General features: G+C 40.7%; 1 protein-coding gene across 1 annotated transcript; it reads left to right on the top strand.

Moving 5' to 3' along the window:
• The first annotated feature begins 686 nt into the window (after positions 1-686).
• On the top strand, positions 687-18,607 carry eef1g (eukaryotic translation elongation factor 1 gamma). The gene is made up of 10 exons (XM_080416354.1): positions 687-752; positions 1,866-2,024; positions 2,541-2,604; positions 2,853-2,995; positions 6,104-6,247; positions 8,417-8,546; positions 10,574-10,787; positions 12,771-12,943; positions 16,991-17,115; positions 18,238-18,607. The coding sequence occupies exons 1-10, from the start codon at positions 741-743 to the stop codon at positions 18,394-18,396; spliced, it is 1,323 nt and encodes a 440-aa protein (XP_080272480.1). The 5' UTR covers positions 687-740; the 3' UTR covers positions 18,397-18,607.
• The last annotated feature ends 975 nt before the right edge of the window (positions 18,608-19,582 follow it).

The raw sequence follows: 19,582 nt of genomic DNA, 5'->3' as shown, positions 1-19,582 counted from the left end.
ACCACGGTGCATATTTCTGATTTCAGCTGATTTCTCTGTCACCATGTAACCTTTATTATTACTATTTGTTGATATAGGCTACAAGCCTATACAGTTACATTATGTGCATAGTTTGTCTTTCTGAATAACCTCTGACGTATTTATACTGCAAGTATTCCACGATGAACACTATTTCATTCTGGTACAGTACATGCTATGCTAAGGATTGCAAGTAAAGGTTACACACAGAGATATGCATTACAATACATGACAAACATATACAGTTTTTAGATTGTTAGGAAATTGAGTATGACTTACTGAATCACTAAAAAGGTAAATAACATTTGTGATAATATAGCACAAAACTAAAAGTTTGTCATGCATTGAAATGCATGTACATATATCTGTGTATAACCTTTACTGGTTTGGGATTACACAGACATTAAGGCTTAGATTCATTGTAGATATACATTTATAGTATAAATCACAGACAAATGGGCATAGATTTATATTATAAATCTGACTAAATGTCTGTGTAACCGTATTATTATAGTACTTTTCCAAGACAATATTACTATCTCATAAAAAAACAAACCGCTAAGACTAGAAATCCGCAATAAATCATAAATCCAAGAGGTACTATTTTCTCATGATGATCCAGAGACGAAACGTTTAAATACGGCGACGTGGGCGTGTCAGTGTGCCGGCTTTGAATACGTCACTGATACGCGCCGACGTTCTTCCTTTCTCTCGTCCTGAAGATGGCGGCAGGGGTGAGTAAGATGGAGCGATAGACACTCATTCAACTTTCCCCGGTGTTTGTCGCCGCTATCCCATGAAAATCAGCCCCATCCGAGCGCCTTCCGATCAACGTTCACTAAATAATGTCTTTCCTGTATGTTGAGCAGCCGATGTTGTCGATATTTTAGTGATACGGTTCATTCAGCGTCCATCCCATCCCTTTATGTTGACGTTGCATACAGGCAGGCTGTAGGCATGACGCCCTGACCTGATGTGTGCCACGTTAGCTGTGTTCACACCGGTAGCATGTCTATTGTTACTAGGACGTAACGTCCTACGTTCTTCCTTTTTTTTGTTTAATTCTCAGTGAGCTGTAATGTTGGGATGATTAAAGGCTGTGCACTGTGTATTGTCGTCTTCAGCTGTGTAAATGAGAGCTAACTGATATTTGTTCCGGTGTTGGTGGCTAGTTAGCCTATGAAGAAACCGAATATGTACAGGAATAGCAAAGTAGTTGGCTCACTTAAAGTAGTTGATGCATGTCATTACATAATGCCACCGTTTTGCCACGTTACAGGTATTTTTTTCAGACAGCCCCCTAACAACACCTTCAGATTCATTGTTAAGATTGTTAAATGGACTGGTCTGGTATCCTAGGTTTGGGAGCCCTTTTATAATACATTTGGAGGAATAATGTTGTAATTCCCAACTGCTAAATAATGAAGTAAACTTTTTTTGCTTTGGTTTGTAGACCCTTTATATTGGGGTAGACTGTATACTGGTCTCATTTAAACGTTGGGCCTTTCGGTGCCATTGGTGGCATTGGTTCTATAAGAACCCCCACCCCCTAATGATTATGTGACATGATCAAGTATCAGTTCAATTGCTTCCAAGGGTAGGGTAGCAGTGATATACTTTTACATTAGTTGTTAACCCTCACTAAGGATGCATTTAAACGTTGGGCCTTTCGGTGCCATTGGTGGCATTGGTTCTATAAGAACCCCTACCCCCTAATGATTATGTGACATGATCAAGTATCAGTTCAATTGCTTCCAAGGGTAGGGTAGCAGTGATACTTTTACATTAGTTGTTAACCCTCACTAAGGATGCAGTGTCGTTTCTCTCCTCTGTTTGTTTCTTTCTAGACCCTGTACACGTACCCAGACAACTGGAGGGCCTTCAAGGCTCAGATCGCAGCCCAGTATAGCGGTGCTCGCCTCAAGATTGCCAGCAACCCCCCTGCCTTCACCTTCGGGCAGACGAACCGTTCACCTAACTTCCTGAGCAACTTCCCCCTGGGAAAGGTCAGTAAGAGCTGTGATATTCAATCTAGTAAGTTCGAGGGGTTACTCCAGTTGTCCAATTTGCAGGCGTTGGGGGTTTCACCTTTACAAGGACTAATGTTAATTCGCCTAATTGACATTATTTGAGGTAATCAATTGTCAATCGTTTCCATCTATCTGTTTGAATTAATCTGTTGAATGTTCATACATTTTAAAAAAAATGATAGAAATAGTCGATCTACAAGCTCACAACGCGTTGCATTGTGGTGCGTTGTGAGCTTGTAGATCACCTATTTCATTATTAGTGTTTTGAAATTGGTGCCGGACCCGTCATTGTCAGTCATTTCTTTGTATATTTAAGTTAATTGTCATATCTGCCCTGAGCAATTTTAGTTGACAAAGCCTAAAAAGCAAATGGAACTTTAATTTGTATGCCAAAAACCTAAATTAAATGATTAATCACAATTATTTGTAATTAACTAAAATGTCATGATCGTGACGACCCTACTAACTGCCTGACACTGTCCCACTCTACAGGTCCCTGCTTACCAGGGAGATGACGGCTTCTGTCTGTTTGAGAGTAATGCCATTGCTCACTACCGTAAGTCTCTCACCATGTTATGAGGTCGTTTTTAGTGTCCTTAGTGATTCTAGATTCTAAGTCACCTGGGTTCATAGAGTAAGATTGTTTAGCTTATTCTATGAGATGTATACGGTCTGTGTGTATATATTTGTATTTATTTATTATTTATTCAGAATGGTTGTCTCCCATTATCAAGGGCTCTCATTGATTGTCTTGAGGCCTTGTATTGATATTGTTTCTTGTTTATTCTTATCCCCACCATACAGTGAGCAATGACGCCCTGCGCGGTGCCACTCCCCAGGCTGCAGCTCAGGTGCTGCAGTGGGTGAGCTTCGCTGACGCAGAGATCATCCCTCCAGCCAGTGCATGGGTCTTCCCCACCCTGGGTATCATGCAGTTCAACAAGCAGGTACACGTTATCCCAATGTTGTCGGTTTAAGAACAACTTAAACCCTCTGTACTTAGTAAAACGGACCTGAGTTGCAAATGTACTTGGTACACTTTAATCACTCTAATCTACACCAAGTCTCTTTTGCCAAAAATAGTCGATCTACAAGTTCACAACGGTAAACGTTGCCTACAGAATAGGGATGCTGCTGGGGTTCAAGTGGTTACGTTAATGACAGAAAGTTGATTGGTAGTAAGTTGGGATCCCAAAGCAGATGTTGCACTTTTGAAGTGTAATGAATTGCGAACTGTTATGATTGTTCTTTAGAAAAAGTTGGTACTTTAAGTAGGGATGTGAACGACTCAGTATTTTGCTAGTTGACGTGTCTGTGGCATTTATCAACAAGTACATGGACTTAACAGTAAGCCTTGCCGAGCCCTGAGGCTCAGCCTATCTCCTGTTTCCTTAGCGTGAGGCAGCTCGTACACCCCCTGGACATGACACCAGTGTGTTGAAGGGACTTGCCCCAATCCAACCCTTGATGCTGAGTGCCAAGCAGGGAGGCATTGGGTCCCATTTTTAGTCTTTGGTATAGTGCCATTTTAAAATGAACTACCACAATCATGTCCAGAATTAGTTTCAAAGCCCCACGCCATGGCGAGATCTGCCATTGAGGGTCTAACCGGAAGTACCACCCAAGGAAGTTATGTTGATGCTTTGAAGATCTGTTTACATTCCCCGTGCATGAAAACCCTGTTGTGATTGGTTGTAAAAGACAGCTTCCGGGTGAAGTACATGCAACGTAAGTCCCGCCCTATAAACACACTCTGCATTAGGTCGTTACCAGGCTTTTCTCCTCAGAGATGAGAAAAGGCTGGGAATGGGTTTACATGTACTGTAAAAGGCATAGAAGCAAACGGCATCCTCCATCACTGGGCAAGGCGGTGTCCTTTCATGGCACTGAGTCTTACATCTGATGGGGGTAGAGAGACTTGAGTCCATATTAATCCCAGTCGTCTCTGCTTGGTGAGGATAAGGCTGGTTCATGCTGTGGACACATTGAACAAGATGTCTGTTTAACAAAGTAGCATTCCAATTATATGGCTATGTATTTGTTATATTGTGTAACTGTATTGTATAGTATATTGCATTATTAGTTTACCCAATATGCATTTTGGGCAATATTTGAACTTAAATTCCATTTGGAACAACTTGTGATATTAACTTGAGTACATTGTGCCTGTTCTTGATTTGTTCTGAAGCCAATCACACGATTTATATTTCTGTGAATCCCTGCAAAGTTCAGGGCAGGATTTTAGCTCTCCTACGTGAAGACTGATAACTCCTCAGATTTGTAAAGTGTAATGCTTTACACTTAATAATAGTAATTAAGCTTATTTAACCACATGAATCCTAATGTCCCTATTCTGGGTGTGACTGCGAAAATAGCCGATCTACAAGCTTACTATGCCTCGCAACATTGAGAGCTTGTAGATCGGCTATTTTCAGCCAAGAAATTTGGTGTAGAGGGAAATACTTATGGATCTAGTATAGAGCCCTGGGGGACACTGGTTGACTTAAGTATATAGGGTTTACGTGGTTAAAGTAAACGTGCGTTTATGTGACCATTTCTAGTCGTATCATTTCACAAAGTTACAATTTGTTTACCATGTTACTGAAAGGTCAGCGAAGAGGTGACAGCTTGGCTCACTTTAATCATATACCTACTGAAATCCTGCATCCTCCATGACTGCATAGAGCTAGCATATGTTTTGCCATGAACCCAGGCCCAGTGCTTTAGTTGTGGAGTTTGTCCTGTCTGAACAACCCCGAATCTGCATGGAGATGCTGAAATGCCGCAGGGAGAAGGAGGTGCTGTGTCACTCACCCAAAAAAGCAGGTCAAGCTCAGAATGCGGCACATCGTGTGACTTCAAGGACATAAGTAGCCTTGGGAACCGTTAGTTCCAGAGCCATGGGGCCCATTATTTTGTTTCTGTAAAGCTACTTTTGAGTATTTAGAATAACTATATAAATATAATCATTATTATAAGACTGGTGTCAATGTCGTGTTTCTGTAGGTTGAGGCAGCTTGATCTACAGGTACACCCCCCTGGACATTACGCTAGTATGTCTTGGGGACTTACCCCAAATCCAGCCCTTGATGCTGAGTGTCAAGCAGGGAATTATTGGGTACCTTTTTTATAGTCTTTGGTATGATTGAACCCCAACCTCCCAGTTACTTTATCTAGTTTGTCAAAATTGTATAAATATTTGTTTTAACCCAGAACAGGAAATGTTCATGCCACCTTCTGGAAAAGAGAACTACAGTTATATACGGTCTATTGGACAATAATCTAGTATTACCTTTACAAGTCTCACTTTACACTTGTTTTGTCTGTCAGTCTATTACACTAAGTCACTGTCGCTAATAGCTAGTTGAGCTGAATCTGTATCAAATGGAACAGTCAATTTTCCTCTTGGGGAATTTTGTGCTGACTGTTAGTACGGGTCAAGTCTACACTCTGGAATTGGTTCACTGCAATCTGCCATGGTTGTCTATTTCAGATGCCTGAATCAAATTAGCTTCTCTGTGCTAGCTAGTCTGCAATCTCTGCAGAACACTGGGTATTTTGGGTGAGCTGTTAGGTTAAACAAGGAAGGGCTGCACACCCTGACATCAAGAGCATAAGATTGCTAGCCTGGGATCCAGCCTGCTTCGCTACGTTCGGCGGACTTTTTTTTCTCTCTTCGCTTCTCAGTCTGGAGAGCACCCTATTGACTCGTTTTGCAGAACTACACTGGAACTACATATGTTACGTTGGGCAACGTCGTTGCTGATTGGATGTTGTTCAAACGAATGACGAATCACAACGATCACACTGTTTTTTTTGTCCCGCCCCGCACCACAGACCAATCAGAAGCCACGGTAGGTTTCGAAGCTTTTGGCATGTCCCGCCTCCCTTGGAGATAGGAGGCTTTCCAGACTGAGAAGCGAAGAGAGAAAAAAAAGTCCGCCGAACGTAGCGAAGCAGGCTGGATACCAGGCTATAAGATTGCAAGATATTGAGAGTTTGTGAAATAATATATCTAATTCCCTGTGATTCTCTCTCTTCCCTTGTATCTACAGGCCACAGAGCAGGCCAAGGAGGAGGTGAAAAAGGTTTTCGCAGTGCTCAACAATCACCTGAACACTCGTACCTACCTGGTTGGTGAGAGGGTCACCCTGGCTGATATCAGTGTAGCCTGCTCCATGATCTGGCTCTACAAACAGGTAGGCACATGGCCACTCATAAAAAGTAACGCATAGAGATGCAGAGGTTGCAATATTCTTGCCCGTACTGATTCCCAGTTTTTTATTAGTCTGACCTGCCGGTACTGGTTTTTCAGTTTTCTTTTTTTCAGATACAGATTTTTGAGATTTTCTATCTAAGGACTATAATTAGATACTATGGTTGCTCCGATGCCTCTTTTTTTTTTAGGCTGGAGAAGTTGTGTATGTCACAACAGGCTAAATCACCTGCTCAGTTTGACAGTGAGTTTTTAAACACGAAAAACTATGTCAGGTGAAAATGTAGTCTCAACCAGCGACTGTGACAAATATCCACTTCCATGTACTGTAAAAGGCATAGAAGCAAACGGCATCCTCCATCACTGGGCAAGGCGGTGTCCTTTCATGGCACTGAGTCTTATATCTGATGGGGGTAGAGAGACTTGAGTCCATATTAATCCCAGTCGTCTCTGCTTGGTGAGGATAAGGCTGGTTCATGCTGTGGACACATTGAACAAGATGTCTGTTTAACAAAGTAGCATTCAAATTATATGGCTATGTATTTGTTATATTGTGTAACTGTATTGTATAGTATATTGCATTATTAGTTTACCTAGTATGCAATTTGGGCAATATTTGAACTTAAATTCCATTTGGAACAACTTGTGATATTAACTTAAGTACATTGTGCCTGTTCTTGATTTGTTCTGAAGCCAATCACACGATTTATATTTCTGTGAATCCCTGCAAAGTTCAGGGCAGGATTTTAGCTCTCCTACATGAAGACTGATAATTCCTCAGATTTTCTATCTAAGGACTATAATTAGATACTATGGTTGCTCCGATGCCTTTTTTTTTTAGCCTGGAGAAGTTGTGTATGTCACAACAGGCTAAATCACCTGCTTGTCCCCCACACACACAGACAAATGGATAAATAGAGATGGATGGGATGCATTAAAAAGTCATTTTCAATTATCACAATAATGAGACTGCTGATTTTGAAGATGCTGTCCATGTCCTCACAATGGGTCAAAAGCCACGACTCATGGCTTGGTAGTACAGCCTAATCTGCTATTTTACACACCGTATGATGGGGCATAAATTATGCCTGATTTACAAGTCTACGTGTTGCAGATGAACCTGTTGTGAGCTTGAAGATCAGCTATGCTTAGGCGTGACACCGTCTATGTGGAAGCGTACATTAGTCACTGGTGAGAGTGCTGTTGCTGACGTTTATGAAGATTTATGACTCTTATTAATTAGGCTTCTCAGCGAGGCACGGACACTTCTAGCCGACCAGGCTAAGCTAAATTGCTACATAACCACAACAAATTGCTGCATGAAAGTGAAATGTTACTGCCGTTACTTTTGCTCATAAAGAGGGCATGACAGTCACAGCATTGAGTAGGCTATGCTGCACGCAAGATTATGGAATGTATCCTTACATTGCAATGGTAAGCAGCTCCATCTGTAGGCTGTTACTAGGCTACTTGCTAGAGTTTATTAACTCAGCATTGTGCACGACTTGATGCTGCGCAGCGCCCATCTAGTATCAATTTTACACAAAACCGGCATAAAACTGGAATTTATGACCATGACCTGATTTGTTAGTTTTGATAGTCGGCCGATTGCTCGCTGCATGTCTACTAACATACACTCAGAACTCTTAAGTGTGGTTATATCAATGCACTTTCACAGATATAGTCATGCCAAAATGTCCCAAACTATTTTTTTACTTATAATTTTATTTATAGACTTTTGCTTTTACTAAGTATTAAAAAATAAACTATAAGAAAGAACTGCTCTTAAAAGATGCATTTATATTTTCATATTTATATGCTCCAAGGAATATGAGCAATATTATATTAATCAATTGAAGCATAAATAAAATAATAGGTTAGTGAACGTCTATAAACGCTTTATGATGATCTCAATAAGACAGAAATTGTTGCCACATTTTTATCAAAGGCTGCAGAGCCAAATCTATCCTCCCCCATGTTTGTGTAATAGTTGAAGGTACATTTTTGCTATTTTTCAAGGGCAGCATGAAGCCAGATTTAAGAAATGCTATTATCAAGTAAATGGCATTGGTATGAAGCCATGAAATGCCCAATCTTGTTCAACTCTCAGCTTTCATTGCCTTGATCCAGTCCCTGTCTCTTCCTCACGCAGGTCCTGGAGCCTTCTTTCCGTCAGCCATACCCAAATGTGACACGTTGGTTTGTCACTTGCGTCAACCAGCCACAGTTCAAGGCAGTCCTTGGGGAGGTCAAGATGTGTGAAAAGATGGCTCAGTTTGACGGTGAGTTTTTAAACACGAAAAACGATGTCAGGTGAAATTGTAGTCGCAACCAGCGACTGTGACAAATATCCACTTCCATGTACTGTAAAAGGCATAGAAGCAAACGGCATCCTCCATCACTGGGCAAGGCGGTGTCCTTTCATGGCACTGAGTCTTATATCTGATGGGGGTAGAGAGACTTGAGTCCATATTAATCCCAGTCGTCTCTGCTTGGTGAGGATAAGGCTGGTTCATGCTGTGGACACATTGAACAAGATGTCTGTTTAACAAAGTAGCATTCAAATTATATGGCTATGTATTTGTTATATTGTGTAACTGTATTGTATAGTATATTGCATTATTAGTTTACCCAATATGCAATTTGGGCAATATTTGAACTTAAATTCCATTTGGAACAACTTGTGATATTAACTTAAGTACATTTTGCCTGTTCTTTCTTTATTCGGATCCCCATTAGCTTCCGCTGCCGCGGTCGCTAGTCTTCCTGGGGTCCACATAAAACATCACAACATAAAACAACATACAATATACATACAAACAACAACTGACACTCGTCAGTCCAAAACTAAGCTACATTAAAATGCCAATGATATAGACACTACAGGAACATTGGTTAAACATCATGTACAAAAACATATTGATCATTCTAATTGTGTGATCTCTCTCATTAATATCTGTTTAATAGATTTTTTGAATATATATTTGCTCTTAATTTGTTTAATATTTGCGGATAATGAGTTCCATTGTTGGGTGGCTCTATAAATAACAGTTTTTTTAAGTACTTCTGACTTTGGTTTTGGAAGTTCCAAATACCCTGAGCTTACCTGTCTTGTTTGATATCTATGTTTTAGACCTGCATTAAGTAATAGATCTCTGAAGAAATCTGGCTTCCCCTCAATAATTGCATTTCTGGAAAATCTTATAAGACTTGATGTTAACTTAGCCTCAACAGTTAACCATGCCAAACTGTGGTGCATCCTTGTAACATTAGTTCTAAAAGAGCAATACAGTGCTAATCTTGCAGCTCTATTTTGTGCTAGCTGGAGTTTTCTTATATCCATTTTAGCAGCAGAGGACCACACAACCATACAGTACTCTAAATGTGAAAGGACTAATGCCTGTGTTACCTCCTTTCTAATTATTGGTGTAATATAGGGAGAACATCTGCGTGTAACTGCAATACCCTGCCCCATTTTCACAACAATACTATCAATATGATCCTACCATGTTAAGCGCTCATCAATTGTGACCAAGTAACTTTATTTTATTAACCTGCTGTATTGGGGTCCCCGCCATAGATAAACTCAGTTGGGAGTCCCTAGCCAGCATATTTCTAGTGCCCAAGACAATGCACTTTGTCTTGGACACATTAAAGATCAAATTTGTTTTCTTTTACCCAATTTGACACCAATTTTAATTCATTTAACAATACTTTATTTAGTGTATTGCTCGTTGTTGCAGCGCTAAACATGGTCGAATCATCCGCATCCATCACCATATTTGCTTGATCCAAAACACAAGGCATATCATTAGTAAAAATTGAAAATAAAAGTGGGCCTAAACAACAACCCTGATTTGTTCTGAAGCCAATCACACGATTAATATTTCTGTGAATCCCTGCAAAGTTCAGGGCAGGATTTTAGCTCTCCTACGTGAAGACTGATAACTCCTCAGATTTGTAAAGTGTAATGCTTTACTATTCAACCTTGTCAATTATAAAGTGTTAATATTCACCTTTTTATATACCGTATTCTGATGTTTTTTTAAACGGTTTAGCAGGTTCAGTGACTGAGAAAATTATTTAATATGGCTGAGATGAAAATAACTGGTTATTTGGGAAACTCATGGTCTACACAATAAAAGGCATTATTTTCAAGTGTCAGAATCTATTTGGACAAGTGTTTGCAAATATGTTCTAGCTTTACTTGTGCTGACTCACACTTCTGTGTATTTCACAATCCAAAAGTCCCTGACCAGATACTCTGTACTTGGTTAATCTAAAGCAAACGTTATTCTGCCTCCTACAGCCAAGAAGTTTGGTGACATGCAGCCTAAGAAAGAGGCTGCTCCAAAGAAAGAGAAGGCTGGAAAGGATGGCGCCAAACCCCAGGAGAAGAGGGAGAAGAAAAAAGAAGAGAAGAAGCCTGCCCCTGCTGATGATGATGATGATATGGATGAATGTGAAGCAGCTCTGGCCTCTGAGCCCAAAACAAAGGACCCTTTCGCACATCTGCCAAAGAGGTAAAAAAAAAAGACACTTGGCATAGCTTGCATTACATATCACAAGCATTCACCATCCATATTTTTGCATATTGTGAAGAGACTCTTTTCCCTCCCGACTCGAAGCTGTGGAATGACATCTCGTATGTCGGAACTGCACAGTCCCTCCCCATATTTTGCAGCAGTCACCACAAAACTCACATCTTCAGACTTCACCTAATTTCCTAGCCTTCTTTAGCATCTTTACATCTGCACTTGTTTATTTGGATAGTTATGTTTACTTGTTAACAGATTCTAAGTATGTTGTTAATGGTTAAGTTTACATGTTGATAGATGTATGTTATTTAGATACTAGATTTGAAGTGTAGTTTGCCATCTTGGTTACTTTCTATCTAGCACATACTTCCTTTCTTGGAACTAGTTTCATGAATACTTACCCTAGTATTGGTTTACTAAGGTTCATCGTAGTTAGTTTGACCTTGCATTATGTTCCCTCATGATAAGAGCGACTGCTGAATGCCTGAAGATGTTATGTTGTTATGGCATTTGAAAGCAAAGTCTTGGGGCTACCCAATAAATATCCACTTCCATGTACTGTAAAAGGCGTCGAAGCAAACGGCATCCTCCGTCACTGGGCAAGGCGGTGTCCTTTCATGGCACTGAGTCTTATATCTGACGGGGGTAGAGAGACTTGAGTCCATATTAATCCCAGTCGTCTCTGCTTGGTGAGGAAGAAGGCTGGTTCATGCTGTGGACACATTGAACGAGATGTCTGTTTACCAAAGTTGAACAAATTGTATGGCTGCATTTTGTTTATGTTAACCTTATTGCATTTTATTGTATGTTGCATTTGTTAACCTAATATGCAATATTTTGGCAAAATTTGAACTTAATTTTAAATTGCATTATTAGTTTTAACACATCAGGTGCCAGCATTTTTTCATAACAACTTACGTTGGGTGCCAGCATTCTCCCCATTGACTGCGCTTTGCTGTTTAAAGCTCTAGACTCCACGAGGAGCAAATCCATGTAAAAAAAAACATCCATTCATGTTGCGCGATGACCCTGGCTACAGCCTGGAACGATAACATTTCACTCGCGAGTTACAATGGGGGGGGATCGCGCATCGCGCATGACCGGTTTTCCCCACCGGAAACAGATTCGGAGATATAGGTGTTTTAAAGAAGGAAATAGACAGGAAGTGGATGGCAGCCATGTTTTTTTTTCCGGTGATCTATCTGGCCTATCCTTCTCAAGATCACAATGGGTACTCCCAGAGCTGCTCTAGCCCCGCCCGTGTGGAGAAAAACGAAAAAAACAAAAAGACATATTTCACGGTCTGGACCGTGTTCGGCACCGGACCGCTACTCTGCGCAAACACGGTTCAGACCGTGTTTGGCACCCGATGTGTTAATAGTCTACCTAATATACAATTAATTTGGGCAATATTTGAACTTAAGTTCATATCACAAGTTGTTCCAAATGGAATTTAAGTACATTGTGCCTGTTCTTGATTTGTACTGAAGCCAATCACATGATTTATATTTCTGTGAATCCCTGCAAAAAAGATCAGGAGAGGATTTTAGCTCTCATACGTGAAGACTGAAAACTCCTCACAATATTATTTTTAAAATGTAACATTTTGCCCTAACATGCTACCCTAACATGCTGCTGCTTTTGACATTTATGCTTAGGATTGTGATTAGTTGCAATACAAAGTGAAACCTTTGCAGTTTTGTAGACAGCCCTGTTAGTCTTGCTTTTTCTGGCAAGAAGGAATTGTAGGATTTCTATTTCAAAAGATCAGTGTGAAGTACTGTCTTGGATAATACTTGCCCAATTACAGATCTTAATAATGCATATAGCACCTTTCTAAAGCAAGTTTAAAAAATCTCTTATAAAAAGAAATCACAACAATGCACTTAAGTACAGTAAAACAGCCTAAATAAAAAACATTGCTCATGTCCTGCACCCATTTAACATCAGATCCTTTCCTTATTCCAGCGCATTCATCATGGATGAGTTCAAGAGGACGTACTCCAATGAGGACACCCTGTCTGTAGCCGTCCCCTACTTCTGGGAGCACTTTGATCGCGAGGGCTACTCTATCTGGTTCGGAGAATACAAGTTCCCAGAAGAGCTCACCCAGGTCTTCATGAGCTGCAACCTCATCACAGGTGAGACACCAACAGCAGGCACTAGACAGTATAGTGTTTTGACCAGATCACAAAGATCAAATGTGGATCATGGATTAAATTTAATTGGATTCCATAAAGGCCATATATGAAATCAGTGTAGATCGCCAAAAACAAAAGGTGGGGGTGGTGTGTGCAGAAATCACTGTGGAGTGGATGAGATCACCTATAGCTGACTACAGTTGTCAAAAATGCAGCCTGCTGGCTAGTCTATTGATCTACAAAAATGATTGATTGTTCCACAGGCAAATGGCTTACAATGGCCATCATAATTAGCATATTATGGTGGCTGGGGAGCGGATAGACGTACTTGTTGCACTGATTTCCGACGAGTCTAGGCTATAAAACACAGTCCCCTCCCTGTTACTGAATGGAGCAGAGAAAAGAGGTAGTAGCTTATGCTTTCCTAGTTGTCTATTTATCAGCTACTCGGTAGCCTACATTTGATTTTAGCTGTATATATATTTAAATGTTCAAAGACGAGTCGTAATAACGAAAATGAAACTAGCTTTAGTTAGGACAAATCCTTGTCTTCCTCCCTGTGCATTTGCAAGCTTAATGATGCACGAATGCATGTCCGCCCGGTCTCACAAGATCCAGCACTTGATTCTTAACATTTGCTGTCAAGTCTGAGTATTAAAACTTGTGTCAGTTATGTTTATATGATCACCAGTTAATCGATGCAATTTGAAATGTGAGTTTGCTTGCTGCCCGGCACGTTCCTGAGTCCCTCTTAGTTATTACAGTAGAGGCCGAGGACCGCCCGGGCGGGTGATTATCCCACAGCGGCACGATTTATTTAAAACGACCGTCTGTAAAAGAAAAGTTGGATGGGTGTGTTTTGCCACATCGTTGGTGCAAACTGCGGTAGTTGGCTACTCTGCTTCAACTTCAATATTCATCTCCTAGCCTGTGATCTTAGCTTAGTCCTGAAAAGTATATTCTATGGAAGTGATGTTTACAATTCTTGGTTTGTCTAAGCAAGTTTTGGTCAGTGAGAGGGCTGCATGGTAGCAGAAAGGCAGTTGTGTAGTCTCATCTCTGTTCATTGACAGCGTGCAATCACGTTACTATAGTAACCCGACAATGCACGTGTTACAGCCGAATGTATACTTTGTCGTATGACAACGTCGTGCACCGTCGTGTTCTCACATTAATTGCTTGTCCAGTGCGAATATATTGGCAATCAGCAATATATTTTTTTGGGGCTGACCCATCACGTAAAGCTTTTTTATCGTTTTACTCTTTCACAGTGAGTTAATGGAAGGTGATCTGTATGACAGTCTCTGAAATATGAAATAATAGGAAATCTGCAACACACTGAAGTTTGAAGTAGAAAATGTATAACAGTTAATGGATCTAGTATTTGTTTGTTGATTGGGAGAGGGTATATGTAGTCTGCATAAGTAGTGTACCCCAACCCTAAACGCGACATAGGATGCTTGCTAAATGTATGTAAACTAGAAGTTCGGCCCTCACACCTAAGTCGCACCGCAGATCCGACTGATATGCCCATATATGGAGATCTCTGTATCTGTCTGTCCTTGTCCCTTTTATGCCTATACCTGGAGATCTTTGTATCCGTCAGTCCTTGTCCCTTTTATGCCCATATATGGAGATCCCTGATGTCATCAGTATATGCCCATATATGGGCATGCCCCCTTTTGTGCCAATATATGAAGCTGACTGATTTGTTTGCGCCTGATGCCATGACGACACATTGAGGTTAGACAACACACTATATTTGGGCGTAGCTGCATTGGGAACTCCTTGGTCATGGCTGAGTCATGGTTTGCCCGCCGGCCCTCCCTTAAGCCAATTTTAAAATAGGATAAAGTTGTCAGCATTAAAACTGGAGCATGATGTGAGCTGTTATTTGATGATGTTAAATACTGTGGCATTTAAGAAGGGTTGTAACATCGGTCATTCTAGTCAATAAGAAAATTGGGGCTACCCAACAAATATCCACTTCTATATACTCTAAAAGGCATTGAAGCGAATGGCATCCCCCGTCACTGGGCAAGGCGGTGTCCTTTCATGGCACTGAGTCTTATATCTGACAGGGGTAGAGAGACGTGAGTCCATATTAATCCCAGTCGTCTCTGCTTGGTGAGGAAAAAGGCTGGTTCATGCTGTGGACACATTGAACAAGTTGTCCGTTTACCAAAGTTGTATTCTAATTGTATGGCTGTGTATTGTTTATATTTAACACACTGCAACACTGTGACAAGTGACAACTACTTACTGTAAGAAGCAGGTGTATCTTTGACTGATCATGTGTGCAATTATCTGCTATCTGCTTGGCACTTTGTTACGTGGTTCTAGAATGCTGATTAAATGTTTAAATCCAGCGTTCTCCACCACTGAAAGGGGTTGCATGTCACCCCGACTGCGCTTGTTATTTCTTGAGTGTGGACTGCAGGTCAAATTATGTGGGAGTTGGGATTGTTGGCTGTCTTTTTTTTACCCGACAGATGGGGAAATGAAAGGTAATGGACGCTACAATGCAACACTGCCAGCGGTCTCTCGTCTGTCGGCTCCATCCTTCCCCATCAATATGCTCAGAAAAACAGCAGCGCCTCATGGCTTCCCTCGGATGTGCGCATGCACGGGAATAACATAATGAATTAACGCGAGAATCGGCTTGTAATACACTGTATCGAACGTCAATTTCATTTCCGATACGTATCGAATATTGTGACACCCTTAGCCATTTTTTCTGTTCACCTTCATAGCCCAATTGATAAATATCTTTCGAAAGCCAATGTAAATATAGTAACATGGTGTATATACTGTCATTACATTGGCCATATTGCCTCTACTCCCTTCCTAATGAGTGCATCATTCAGGTTTTCAGTGTTGTCATAATAACATCTCAATAGGCTACATATAGTTTGTGAATGTTAAAAACGGTTTCAAAACTAATTTACTGAAATATTACACAGGAAATGGAACACAGAAGCACAGAGCAGCTCGGCTCTGCCTTCTCAAAATAAATCTGTCGGTATGCAAGAGTTTTACTTGGCTCAAATAAAAGTATAGCTAATGACTTCTGTGACTTGAGCTGATAATCTCAATATTGTTTTCTTGGGAGAACAATGCAGTTGAACAATGGATGAATAGCTAGGCATTAAGCAGATCTGTTAGGATTGATGCCCAGCAGGCATTTGTATGATGAATGGACGAAGCCAGCCCGACACCTAACCCTCATCCTAAACTTAACCACACCAAACCGATGCAACAACGTAACCATTTCTAAATTATGTCAAGCTGGTTGCACAGTGCATCATGGGTACTGTCCTGCAAACGTATACATTCCAAGTGCTATCACTATGAATAATTACTCTACTAACTTGTCAAAGCAGTCCCATGGAGAAGCTTGGATGCTCTCTCAAAAATCATGGCAGTAGAGAGAAGTTCCTTAACTTGAACAAAGTTAGAAATGGACAGATGTTATAAGTTAAAGCAGCACTATGCAACTTTCCTCTTCTACCCCGGATTTGAACCCGGTTTCCTGCTCAAGTGCTGAAATCTTCAATATTGAGCCAATACTGTAGATCCGGCCTGCTTGCTCGGGGGATAAATTGAATCTTGACCATCTGGTCAAAATTCTAGTCAGATCCTGTGTCTAGGTGAGACAAGAGCAGGGAGACAAAATGCAACCACCCTAATTGTATAAGTTATATTGTATTAACCTACCCACAAATACTGACAAAATCACATTTTATTAATTACATTTCTTTTACATTGTGAGGCTTTAAGGATGTACTCGACTGTTTAAGAAGTTTAACACATCCAATCAAACTATCAATGAAGGTTAAGTTTTAAAGCTTTTTTATTCTCTTCCATGGTACCGGCCCAGCTCATACCAAAGACTATTAAAGAAAATGGAACCTAATGCCTCCCTGCTTGGCACCCAGGGTTTCGGTGTTTGGAGTAAGTCCCTGTGCTTGGCCTCCTCTCGCTACAGAAACAGGAGATAGGCTCCCATATGGCTACTTATTTACCACTTAACTTTACTCTTCCCAGGTATGTTCCAGCGTCTGGACAAGCTCCGAAAGAATGGCTTCGCCAGCGTTCTTCTGTTTGGTGGCAACAATGCCAGCACCATCTCTGGAATCTGGATCTTCAGAGGCCAGGACCTGGCTTTCACTGTAAGTATCTGGAAACGAAGAACATGTTACACGAAATCCCCTTACAAATTATTACACCCAAAGTTAAGCTGGGTTTTAACATCTTCCATTGCTGGCTTAACATGGGTTCTCTTCTCTACATGCAAATATGTGATTTCCTTGCTGCCCCTCTGCTGGTGGTGTGCACGTAATCACGCGCAAACAAGTACAAGTGACTGGAAATGTATTTTGGTGTCCTTTATGTATAGCCTATTCAGCGCCTTTTCTTAACCACGTAAACCCTATATAATTTGTATTTCAAATGGTGAAAATAGCCAATCTACAAACGCACAATACGGTGCGTTGTGAGATTGTAGACCTGCTATTTTCCAAATGTTCTATTTTCGCTGAATGTTCACCTATCATGACATGCCCAGAATCGTGACGCTAGGGTTCATGTGATTAAGAGACACTAGGCATCACCTGAGACCCCCTCCCTGTGCCCTGTTATGCCATGCTCTCTGCGCCTAACCCATGCTCCCATGTTGGGTAGGAAGAAAATTACAGTCTGGCTACTTAAAAAAGTTTCGCATCGGTGCAGAACAAATTGTATTGATTTAAAAAACAAACGGGTGTGATGAATCAGATTGAAGATCACTCGCAACCTAACAGCGCTCATCCATAAAGATGGGGAAGCTATACCTGGAGGTATCATGTAAGAACAAAATGCCTTCGACTGTTTTTAATTTCTCCAGCATTCTTTAATTTCACACAATCTCTGGGTGTGCCTATCTCAAGAACCGCCTGACCGATCGACTTCAAACTCTCTTGCGTGTCGTCGAGAACCTGCAGGATTGATGTGCAGAGTGGGAAGTTGGTCTGGTCAGCGCATATCGATAAATCATCATATATGGAGTACCCTGACGTCACTTTCCAAATAGATTTACCTAAAAATCAATTATTTTCTGCAAGCGACATGCATTGTCATACCACAGAATATAAATTGGGTTTCAGTGTGTGCAAGTGTTTTTAGGTAGTTGGTCATTGATCTAAAGTTACACTCCCCACTAGATGAAAGACTTTCCACAGCGATGAGTGACCTTAATTTATGTAACCCAGTGTCCGTTCACAATCGAACCAACAAATTCTTTGTTCTTTCTGCAGCTGTCTCAGGACTGGCAAATCGATTATGAGTCATACGATTGGCGCAAATTGGATCCAGACACTGAAGAATGCAAGACCATGGTGAAGGAGTACTTTGCCTGGGAGGGAGAGTTCAAGCACGTGGGCAAGCCCATGAGCCAGGGCAAGGTCTTCAAGTGATGGACAAGTGGACAGTCAGTCAACGACAGCACTCTGCGCTTCTGCTATTCGTCAACTCTGACAAATAAAAAAAACGTGCAGACTTCCTGCCATCAGTACTATTAAAACTGAAAGAATGACTTGGAACAACAGCACTATCAAGTCAGCAGTGGATTTATCTCCGTCGCCCCTTGTTTTTCAGTTCAATAATAAAGCATTTTCCACAATGTCATTTTCGGGATTGATTTGTTTGGTGTAGGAATATAAGGTCTATAATGCATAAGTTCCGTATGTGTTAAGTATCTAGATTTGGCTTTTGTGCCTGAGTTTTTGCCTTGAGTTATATAGCCGATCTCCATACCCGAATTCTAAAAATCCATGATCCTTACACAACCATGGATTTCAACCCAGAAAAAGACGGGACAGAACTGACATTTCATAAATGGTTGAGTATATAATGGCCTAATGCAGTGAACAATAAAAGATAAACTCAAAGCTTGTGACTCAACCTTATTTTCCTTGGGAGAAACCGTTGGAACTTGGCCCCTTCCCATATTGTTTTTTATAATGCAACACATACTACTTCAATTTGGGATATCAAAATAAATGAAAAGGATAGTGTTGTCTGGAAATCGCTTGATGATTTAGTCAACAAAATGGCAGCTACAGTGTTTGCATGCAGATGGGTGGTTTTAAACGGATGTTCTTTTTACCACTAGAGGGCATACTAACACTTGTGAAGTCATACACTCAGCTCAGGGTACAGAGCAGCTTATGATGGTAAAACAACTGTTCAGCATTGTGTGTGTGTGCAGCTTTACTAGCATGTTTTTAAATTATTTAAAATGTAGGCATATGCTCTTATCCGGAGGGGTTAATACATTTGCCCAACTGCTGCCAGGACTAGCTTTAGTTTTACCTTAAGCTTTAATTCTGAGTTTTTGTTCCATGTGACTTGCTGTATGTGGAAGAAAAGTTTTAGCAAATGGTCTGGTTTCGACTTCTGTACCCACCGCGATTGGAAACAAGTTTATAAAATGTACATTTCTAAAATTTTATATTTGCGACGATGCTAATATACATATCTGGCTATCAGATCTGACAAACGGACAATGAAAGAGCATGATGAGTATTGTCAGATAATGTTTTAGACAAGAAAAACTGCCTTAGCTTTCACATTCGTCACTTTAGCGTGCAACTGAATGTG

Source organism: Gymnoscopelus braueri (assembly GCF_963280865.1).
Source record: "Gymnoscopelus braueri genome assembly, chromosome: 20".
Taxonomy (NCBI): Eukaryota; Metazoa; Chordata; class Actinopteri; order Myctophiformes; family Myctophidae; genus Gymnoscopelus; species Gymnoscopelus braueri.
Note: the sequence above shows the minus strand (reverse complement) of the source record. Positions and strands in the feature narration are given on the sequence as shown.